Genomic DNA, 10,947 nt, shown 5'->3' on the forward strand with positions numbered 1-10,947 from the left:
GAACCGGAGCGGGGCCCGCGCGCGTGTCCGCGGCTCCGGTGCCCCGCCGGGATCCCCGCCTGGCTCCGTCCGTGCCCGGGCTGCGAGCGGGGCTGGCTGTTTCCCCCCACGCCATGGAGCGGGCGCTGCTGCCCCTGCTGTGCCCGCGGGCGCTGCGGCTGTGCCGGGCCCCGCTCCGGTTCCGCTCCAGCCGCGGGGCTGAGCAAGGAGCGCCCCGAGGCCGCGATCCCCCGGAGGCTTCGGGGGCCGGGCGGGGGTCGCGCACCGGGCGGGAGCTGTGGCGGGCACAGCAGGACTCGCCCCGGGCCGGCACGGGGAAGGGGCAGGAGCGAAAGGCGGCGCCGGCCCTGGAGAGAACCAAAGGCTCGGAGATCGTGTTCGGGGTGGCCCCGTGCTGGCTGGCGCTGGCCCGGGCGCGCAGGGCGCTGTTCCGGCTGTTCCTCAAGGAGCAGCGCGGCGGCCCCGGGCGGCCCCTGAGGGCCGAGCTCGCCCTGCAGGCCGCGGCCCGCGGGGTGCCCGTGCTGCACGTGCCGGGCCGGGCGCTGGACACGCTGTGCCGGGGCCGGCCCCACCAGGGAGTGTGTCTGGAGGCCGCCCCGCTGCCCTTCAGGAGCCTGCGGGACGCGGAGGAGAGAGATGGAGAGAGCGGGGAGCGGCAGCTGCTGTGGCTGGTGCTGGAGCACATCCAGGACCCCATGAACCTGGGGGCTCTGCTGCGCTCCGCGTACTTCCTGGGGGTGGACAGAGTGGTGGCGACACACAGCAACAGGTACGGGACACAGCAACAAACAGGTACGGGCCACAGAAACAGATAATGGGCCACAGCAACAGGTACGGGACACAGCAACAGGTAACGAGACACAGAAACAGATAATGAGTTACAGAAACAGGTAACGAGACACAGAAACAAACAGGTACGGGCCACAGAAACAGATAATGAGATACAGAAACAGATAATGAGACACAGAAACAGGTACGGGCCACAGAAACACATAATGGGCCACAGCAACAGGTACAGGACACAGAAACAGATAATTAGATACAGAAACAGATAATGAGACAAACAGGTAACGAGACACAGAAACAGGTGTGAGACACACAAACAGGGATGGGCCACAGAAACAGGTAATGAGACACACAAACAGGTACAAGACACATTTCTGTACCACTACGGGCTCCTCCAACCCCCTTTTCCTCCCAGACAGGTTTGCAGCCTGCCTCACTCAGCTGTTGTTTAGGGAGATCTCTAGAGCAGGATTTGGGATGCTGCTGCTCTGCAGGCAGGCTGTGGGGTGTGGGATTCCAGGCTCTCCCTGGACTCTCCTTGTTTAACCCATTTTGTGTTTCTGTTGTCCCTCCTGTGACCGGTTTCCTGGGTTAATTCCTGAGCCCTCCTGTTCTCCATGGAAAAACACATCTGTGTAGTGAGTGGGATCTAAATATTCACCTGCATTTCCCCTCGTGTGACACTTGCCCATTCTTTTCCCCTTGCAGCTGCCCCTTGACTCCCATAGTGAGCAAAGCCAGTGCTGGAACCATGGAGGTCTTTGATGTGTACAGCACAGATGATCTGCCGGGCTTTCTGAAGGTACAGTGAGCCACTTTAATTTTATTTTTCCTTTTTTTCAAGGAAACTGAAACACTGGGGGTATGACATGCAGTGTCTGTGCTGGGACACCCCCAGCCCCACTCCATGGGTAGGGGGAGAGGGTGGCTGTTTGTTCTGGGAGCTGGAGGTACCAGGATAATCCTACAGCTCTGGGGATGCCGGGGTTTGTCTCCCTTCTCTCGGGATTGTGGCACAGCAACATCCCGGGGCCCAGCACACGATGGCAGCATTGGGCAGCCTTTGGAGCAGGGAACAGAGGAGGAACCAGGGCTGGGGAGAGCTGCTGGGAATCTTTTTTCCCTATGCAGTGAGGTGTGAGAGGGAGCCCTTTGCAGGTAAAAATTGAAGGCATGCCAAAAAGAAAACCCCTAGACAGCTTAACTGAAAATGTGAAAAATAGAGTGCTTGCAAACATGAGTTCTTTTTAAGCTTGAGTAATTGGCAATTCTTTATTTCTTTCCTTTTCTAGGCCAAAAGTGCAGAAGGCTGGGAAGTGGTGGGAACAGCCAGCAGGCCTGAGGATGTGGAAGGTGTTCCTGTCATCAGCTGCTCAGAATTCCGGTGGGACAAACCCCTCATTGTGGTGATAGGTACTGCCATTTCCAGAGCTGGGGAATGCTTCACTCCAGGGGTTCTTACAGGTCTGGAAAGGAAAAGCTGAGAGGGAATCCTGGAATGGTGTGGCTGTGAATGAAGCAGGGGATGAGAGGAATGGGGGGAGCTGAGGGGGCTCCCAGCAGGAACAGTCTGTGGATGCACTCAGAGTTCAGCAGCTGAGCAGGGTCTGGGGGGCAGCTTTGGTGCCAGGGCAGTCACAGGCTGGTGTTTGCTTTGTGTTCTGTGTTTTGATCTATGCTGGAGCCCCAGGTGTGGATTTTCTGAGCCCCAAGCTGAGGGAGAGCCCTGGAGGTGTTTGCTCTGCCTGCACAGAGCTGCTTGGGGAGAGCTGTGCCACATTTCCCCTTAAAAACCAGGAATGGCTGGCCTGGGAAGAACCACCAGGGGCTGTTGCTGGGCATGGTGTGGGTGCAGTGCTGGGCATGGTGTGGGTGCAGTGCTGGGCATGGTGTGGGTACAGAGCTGGGCATGGTGTGGGTGCAAAGCTGGGCATGGTGTGGGTACAGAGCTGGGCATGGTGTGGGTACAGAGCTGGGCATGGTGTGGGTACAGAGCTGGGCATGGTGTGGGTGCAAAGCTGGGCATGGTGTGGGTACAGAGCTGGGCATGGTCTGGGTGCAAAGCTGGGCATGGTCTGGGTACACAGCTGGGCATGGTGCGGGTACAGAGCTGGGCATGGTCTGGATGCAAAGCTGGGCATGGTGTGGGTGCAGAGCTGGGCATGGTGTGGGTACAGAGCTGGGCATGGCGTGGGTGCAAAGCTGGGCATGGCGTGGGTACAGAGCTGGGCATGGTGTGGGTACAAAGCTGGGCATGGTGTGGGTGCAGTGCTGGGCATGGTGTGGGTACAAAGCTGGGCATGGTGTGGGTACAGAGCTGGGCATGGTGTGGGTACAGGGCTGGGTATGGTGTGGGTACAGAGCTGGGCATGGTGTGGGTACAGAGCTGGGCATGGTGTGGGTACAGAGCTGGGCATGGTGTGGGTACAGAGCTGGGCATGGTGTGGGTGCAAAGCTGGGCATGGTGTGGGTACAGAGCTGGGCATGGTGTGGGTACAGAGCTGGGCATGGTGTGGGTACAGAGCTGGGCATGGTGTGGGTGCAAAGCTGGGCATGGTGTGGGTGCAAAGCTGGGCATGGTCTGGGCATGGTGTGGGTACACAGCTGGGCTTTGCAGCCACCCCTGAGAGCAGTCAGGGCACACCTGGGAGAGGGCAGGGCTGGCTGTGGGGCAGGAGCAGAGGAATCTGCAGTGGCTGCCACTCCCCTGGGCACTGAGCTGGGCAATCCCTGCAGGGAGTTCTGCCCACTCTCACCTTCTGTGGGCACAGTCTGGGCTTGTGCAGCCTCCCAGAGGGTGAAGGGAAGGGGAGCAGCAGCTTTGTGGCAGCTGGAGAAGGAAACTCCCCCAGGAATGCAGCTCCAGGCACCTGTGTGTGGCCGTGCCATGTCCCCCACTCCTGTCACCTGGCACAGGAGCTGGCTGGAGCTTTCACACAGAGTCCTGCTGGCCAGGAGCCAGGGAGGGGCTGCCATCCTGCCCCGTGCTGGGGCCGCCTTGGCTCGGAGGATATTCCTTTAATTAAAATGTTTATTGAGCTCCTGGAAACACTGACAAGACAACGCTGCAAATCTGGCATCTCTACAAGATGTGTGGAGCTGTATTCCAGGGGGAGCAGGGGGGCTGGCAGCTCTGCTGATTGCCCACAAAGAAATGCATCCCACAAACGGCGCCAGCACCCGCACACAGGCAGGGCTGGGAGCGGCAGCGGCGTCGTTACCGTGAGTTATGAGAGATTTCTCCAGGAAAAAGCCCAAATATCCTTTTGTCAGGGGAGATTGGAGGCTGATTGGTAGATGCATGAGGAGAGCTCCCGGACCTTGCAGCAGTAATGATTTCAACTCTCTGCTGAGCACTAACTCTTGGCTGGAAAGAAAATTGAACATTACGGTCGCCTGGTGCTGGGCTGGTTGGGAGGAACGTCCTGGATGTGAATATGGAGCATTGCTGCAGCTGCAGGGAGCAGCAGAGATAATTCAGCCTGGGATTGAGCTCCCTGGCACCACACAGATTGTCTTGTAAGTTAAGCATTTGCAGGCTGCAGTTCCCCCTCCTGGCATCCTCGCTGCCTTGGCAGAGAGTGATTTGGACAGTCCAGCTTAATGCTGTCTGCACTGGAGTCATTGCTGGAGGCGACAGACAGCTCAGACTGGGGTGCACAAGGAACAGATTGGGAGCACTTAGATGGCTGAGTAAGAAGAGTTTCTGGGTAATTTGTTCTTCTTAGACCTTCAGTCTTTAGCTCGGGGTTTAAGGCTCTTCACAGAGCTGCTGGTTTTATGGAGATGTTAATTTTGTATATTTTTGTGCTGCTGCCTCTGAATTTCCTGCACTGGGAACTGCAATTGTGAGTGGTGTTAATTGTAAATGGGGCAGGAAATGTGTTTTGTCATTTCTCCAAGCTCTGGTCTTTGAGCTCTGTCAGTGAGGGACGAAGCTGAGAGGTGCAAGTTAAAGATCTGAAGTGGGAAGTGTTTTGGTCACCAGTCTAAACGAGGATTTCATCTGATTCAGTCAATACCCCCTCCCTTGTGTCACACTGTGCAAGTCTTTTTGCCCTGAATTTATCTCTCCTAATTATTTTAAGCAGCCAGGGCCATAAAAAGCTTTGTAAAAGCTGGAGGCAAAATTGGTGCCTTTATTGGGAATTGCAAGACCCTTCCTTATGAGGGGCAGGAGAGGATTTCTGCAGGAGCCATTGCTGCTGTCCCAGTTGGAGAGTCCTGAGGGAGTGTGGTTGGAGAGGCTCAGGAGGCAAATACCACTCTAAGGTGTAAAACCTTTCCAGGATGGTATTTCTGGTTTTCTGAGCATCCCTGGAGTGGTGAGGAGACAGGCAGGGCCATGGGAGGCCTGGCTTTGATCGCTGGTGTCACCCTGGGACCTTGGATGGGTCCCCCAGGCCTTGTGTGCTCTGCTGGCTGTTACAGCAGGAGGGAAGCTGGGTCAGGATGGGTTTGGGGCTTCTGAGGGCTCACTGAGCCCAGCACAGGGCTTTGGCCATGACTGGTTCCATCTGGGAAGGTGATGCAGGATGCACTACCCAGAGCATCCTCTTCATACCCAAAGTGCAGCCCAGTAAAACATGAGGGAAAAAACCACCTGAGACTGATGGCAGTTCCATCCCTGTGTGCTCAGGGATACAAACCCACCTGGGAAAAAAACCCACCTGGGAATGATGGCAGTTCCATCCCTGTGTGCTCAGGGATACAAACCCACCTGGGAAAAAAACCCACCTGGGACTGATGGCAGTTCCATCCCTGTGTGCTCAGGGGGATCAGGGGGCCCTGGCAGTGCCATCCCACCCTGGTGTGGGGCTCAGCCGGGCAGGGCAGGGCTGCTGGAGGGGTGCCACATGCTGGGCCTGTTTGGGATGAGCTGGCCATCCTTGCAGCCCTGCAGCTGCCTGTGCTGCTCTAAATAACAAGAATAAAGGATTCTTTGGGGAGCCAGGCAGGCTGGGAGGTCCAGAGCCCTCTGCATTTTCACCTGTCTGCACACAGCATTGTTTAAAGCCTCTCCCTTTCCATTTCCCTTTGTGACAGTGTGAGTCAAACAACTACTAATGACCTGGGATAGATTTCAACTCTGTTTCACCAGTGTATCAGCCCAAACACATCAGGGCTGCTGCCTGGTTTAACAACTAATCAATTGAAGCCTCTGGTTAAACTGTCTGCATGCACAAGCTGCACCCAGCCCGTGGAGTGTGTGTGTGTGTGTGCTGGGAAGGCTGGAGCTGTCCCTGGCAATAGGGATGTGGGGTTTGGTGTCCCTGGCAATAGGGATGTGGGGTTTGGTGTCCCTGGCAGTAGGGATGTGGGGTTGGCTGTCCCTGGCAGTAGGGATGTGGGGTTTGGTGTCCCTGGCAATAGGGATGTGGGGTTTGGTGTTCCTGGCAATAGGAATGTGGGGTTTGGTGTCCCTGGCAATAGGGATGTGGGGTTTGGTGTCTCTGGCAATAGGGATGTGGGGTTTGCTGTCCCTGGCAATAGGGATGTGGGGTTTGGTGTCCCTGGCAATAGGGATGTGGGGTTTGGTGTCCCTGGCAGTAGGGATGTGGGGTTTGGTGTCCCTGGCAATAGGGATGTGGGGTTTGGTGTCTCTGGCAATAGGGATGTGGGGTTTGGTGTCCCTGGCAATAGGGATGTGGGGTTTGGTGTCTCTGGCAGTAGGGATGTGGGGTTTGCTGGGGCAGAGCTGGCCTGTGGCCCCGTGGCTGCCCTGTCCCTGTGCCCACAGGGAGCTCTCTGCTGGCACTCTGCTCCCTGTGGCATCTCTGTGCAGATGTGTTGTGTGGATATTCCTCAAAACCACTTCAGATGCTGGGGAGCAGATCCAGGGATAAAGCTGCACTGAGAAGGAATGATGAGGAGGACTCCATTGATATCAGAAGGCTAAAGAATTACTTTATTATACTGTATTATTCTATACATCTAAACTGAATCTGCCAAGCACTCAGCCCTGCACACACTGCACTGGTCAGTGACAGTCCTGACACACACACACAACACACACACCTGGCCCTGACAGGCCAAGGAACCAAAGCCCCATCACTGTGGGTGAACAATCTCCACGTTGCATTCTCCTGTGGCACAAACACAGGCATAGCCAATGATAAGAATTGTGTTTTCTTTCTTTGATGTTCAGAGATTGTGAAACCCAGCAATATTCTTGGGAAGAATTGTGCCTTGCTTTTCTCTGTGAAATGTGGGGCTACACAGGGAGGGCAGGGAGGAAGGTGCCAGGCTCCCTCTGGGGCTCAGCTGTGTGGAGCTGCTGAGGTGGCTGAGCTTGGGGAGGGAGTCACACACAGAGAACTGAGACAGGAACTGCACTGGGGAGGGGAAGGAGGTGCTGGGCTGAGCTGAGCAGTGTGTGTGTCCTGCAGGCAGTGAAGGGGAGGGCATTTCCCTGCAGACCCAGCTGCAGTGCCAGCAGATGTTGGCCATCCCCCCTGGCAGGGCGCTGCACCCCGGCATCGACTCCCTCAACGTCTCCGTGGCTGCAGGTGAGAGCACTTCTGGGCACCAGGTACCAACCCCTCAGCTTCTGCACTTAACATCCAGGCCCACTGAATGGTTTTCTTGTGGTCTGGAAAAAAAATAAAATCCCTTAATTTTTATTTTATAATATTTATTTATATTTGCTTTCCTACAGGTATCCTCCTGCACTCCATCTGCAGCCAGAAACGGAGGCATGGAGATTGAAATCCTCTTTATTTGGTGGAGGAAGCTGCTCAGTGTGGGTATGGAAATGCTCTTCCCAGGGTCTCCACCATCACTGTGAGTTCCAGGGAGAGCCCAGAGACCTGAGCTGCATTTTGGCTGCTGCAGAAGCCACCAGACCCCTGACTCAACACCCAGGGCAGAGCCCTGATGTTGTGGGTAACAGCTGGGAGGAGCAGCTGAGGGAAGGCAGGCAGGTCTGGGAGCAGGAGAACACCCAGGGGTGGCTCCAGCACCTGTGCATCCCTTGGACTGTGGGGACAGTTTGGGCTGTGGGTGAAAGAGCCCTGTGCCCTTTCCAGCTGTGCCTGGGAGCCGCTGGAGCTGAATTTTCTGTATTTGGTTGTAAACCAGGTGTGCAGCCCTGCCAAGGGCTGGCAAACATCTGGAGTGGGGGAGAAATGGAGCCCGTGGAAATAAAGCTTTTGTAAAGATTGGTTGTAGACTCGAATTAATCCATTTTGTGTTGTGTAAATGCAGAGTGTGATTGGTCCTTCAGGTGGGAAGAGGGATCTGGAGCTCGGTTCCTTCTGGGGAAGTTTCCTTTCCAAGCTGGGCTGATCCTGCTGGGGATGAGGAGCCCCAGGACCACTGTCCTGCTGGTGGCACTGGGGTCCCTTTATTTGCAGCTCTCCTGCTTGAAAATCCAGGCTGGCTAAATTATTGAGAGCCAAAAGAATGTTATCACTTAGCACCTTAATTATTTTATTTAGCTACCACCGCCCTGTGCATAGGATTCCTCATTAACACTTAATTTACAGTGCCCTTTAGGGATAATTTCAAACAATTCCGTTCAGCCTGCCCCCTCCCCACTTCCAAATGAATAAGTAAATCACTCTGAGTGACTAATTAGGACTTTTCTTTGAGCTAAATGAAGTCTGTAAGCCCTGGTCTGGGGGTGTGGGGGTGTTTTCTGTGTCCCTGGTGGCACTGGGGACACTGCAGGTGTCCGGGATGGGGACAGGAGCTCCTGGAGGGTGTCCAGGGCTCCCTTCTGTGGCTGTGAGGGAGAGGAGGGTGCCTGGGGTGTGTCCTGAGGAGAAGGACAAATCCCAAACCCCTCTGAAGTGACCCCATCATCCAAACAGGGCTGTGTGACCAAACCCACAGGGAGCAGGAGAGCCCTGAGCTGCTGCCTTGTGGGCTGAGCTGGTGCAGTTTGGGGGCTGAATTTGCCTTTTTTTGGTTTAAAGCTGAGAGGAAAAGGCTGCAGGCCCAGAGGAGCTGCTCAGCAGCCCAGGGTGCCCCAGCAGAGGGGGCCCGTGGCTCAGATTTGCTCATTTCCAGAGCAAACATTCCAGGATCCAGCACTGGGCTGACTGAATCCTTCCTCTGGAGCAGCAGGGATCAGGGTGAAGCCATTTCTCCATCCCTCACCTACAGCTAAGTGCATTTATTTCCCATCTCACAGGAGCTGCTGTTTCTCCCTTTTTGTTTCTGTATTTTAGGCTTTCTCAGCAGTGGGGAGACACTCCTGGCTCTGTCAGGCTGTGCCTGGCCAGCTGCTCAGCCCCTCCAACCAGGAGAGCCCTGCAGCAGCTCCTCTGCTCCTGGAAGGCTCCCAAACACCTTTGGGACCTCTCTGTGCCCTGGAGTGGGAGGAGAAGCTCCTGCTTGGCCGCCTCCATCTCCACTGTCCTGTGAATTCCCACTCCTGTACCCATGGAACACCTTGCTTTGGCACTGGGGTGTCAGACAAGGCTTTTGGGGGTTGCTTGAGCTTGAATTTCAGGATCTGAGTGCATAACTTGGACTTTGCTGCTTGTGAGGGCACTGAATCCCCCTCTGGATGGCTCTGCTGTTCCCTCTGATCCCATTTCCCTCTCTGGTAAGTTTTAGCCCCATTTTCCCCACCTGCAGTGCCTTTTGGACGGAGCTGATGCTTTGTCCTCCTGCCCCAGCCCCATCCTGAGGCTCTGAGGAGCTCAGGAATCTCTGCTCTCTCCCACCTTTGGTGCTGGAGCTCTGTGCTGTGCCATTTGCCCCTGATCTAATAAATGCAATCCATTAATTGGATCATTGCCTGCTTCTCCAGTTAATTTCCTGGATATTTTTAAATGTTAAAATGTAGTTTTTATAGTCTTTCATTATTTTTAGCCCTAAGCTTGACTATAATGGTCCCTGTAATGTAACTGTAAAAAACTCCCAGCTTTATATCATAAAGGGGGACATTAATTGTCATTTCTTGTGTACATCAGCAAGATCAAAACACATTTCCTGATTACTTCTGTTTGTACATAGAGTCTCTTTGATATTTAGATATGAATAAAGTGTGTGTGTGTAATTTGAAAGTCAATTCTTCCCTCCCTGCTGCTTGTCATGGATTCCTTTCAGAGGCTTATTTACCAAATTGATTTTAAAATTTACTAATTGCCCTTCCAGAATGATTTCTCAATAATCAAAGTGTCTCTAAGCACAGTGGCAAAATATTTGTCCTCCTGGATTCACAGGATGAGTTCAGCACCAGCACTGCCTTATCTTCAGCCAGGGGGAAACACAAATCTTCCATCTCCCAAAATCCACCCTGGGGAGCCTGGCTGGGAGAGCAGCTCAGCTCCTGCCCACATTTCCCTTTTGTGCTCAGGGTGTCCCCACCACTGGAGAAATCCCATTCCCATAATCCACTGGAGAAATCCATTCCCTCAATCCAACTGGAGAGATCCATTCCACCAATCCAACAACTGGAGAAATCCCATTCCCCCCAATCCAACTGGAGAAATCCCATTCCACCCAGTCCAGCTGGAGAAATCCCATTCCCCCCAATCCAACTGGAGAAATCCCATTCCAACCAATCCAACTGGAGAAATCCCATTCCAACCAATCCAACAACTGGAGAAATCCCATTCCACCCAATCCAACTGGAGAAATCCCATTCCACCCAATCCAACTGGAGAATCCATTCCAACAATCCAACACTGGAGAAATCCATCCCCAAATCATGGAATCCCTTCCCAATCCAACAACTGGAGAAATCCCATTCCACCCAATCCAACTGGAGAGATCCCGTTCCACCCAGTTCCATGCTGGCTCCCAGTGATGTTTTGGAGGCTGGAATGGCTCTGGGACAAGGGAACAAGGCCAGGCTGGTGGTAGGGAATGCTGCAGGGCTGGGCTGGATGGGAATGCTGCTGAGATGAATGTGCTCAGCACTGGGATTGGATTGCTGCTGGGGCTGGGATTGCTGCTGGGGTCTGTAGTGGGCTGGGATATGCTGCAAGGAGGGCTGGGAGTGATGCTGCCCACGGGGCACCCCCAGAACGCACAGCCCCGATCCTGGTTTGTGAATGTAATCAACCTTGAGGTCTTGTTCCTTCCACAGGTGCAATTAACATCACCATCTGCTAATCCGTGATTAACGATGTTTACAAATAGGCTGCAACACGGGAAAATGGGCTGGCACTCTTTGGGGCTTTTTTCCCTTTATTTTTTTTCCAT

At 54.4% G+C, this 10,947-nt stretch overlaps 1 protein-coding gene across 1 annotated transcript; it reads left to right on the plus strand.

Annotated features, from left to right (window-relative positions):
* Window positions 1-9: 9 nt before the first annotated feature.
* Window positions 10-7,955, plus strand: MRM1 (mitochondrial rRNA methyltransferase 1). The gene is made up of 5 exons (XM_064729456.1): window positions 10-769; window positions 1,495-1,588; window positions 2,079-2,199; window positions 7,176-7,295; window positions 7,445-7,955. Exons 1-5 carry the CDS (start codon window positions 114-116, stop codon window positions 7,492-7,494), a joined length of 1,041 nt encoding a protein of 346 aa, XP_064585526.1. The 5' UTR covers window positions 10-113; the 3' UTR covers window positions 7,495-7,955.
* Window positions 7,956-10,947: the final 2,992 nt, after the last annotated feature.

Source organism: Zonotrichia leucophrys, chromosome 19, assembly GCF_028769735.1.
Source record: "Zonotrichia leucophrys gambelii isolate GWCS_2022_RI chromosome 19, RI_Zleu_2.0, whole genome shotgun sequence".
NCBI lineage: Eukaryota > Metazoa > Chordata > Aves > Passeriformes > Passerellidae > Zonotrichia > Zonotrichia leucophrys.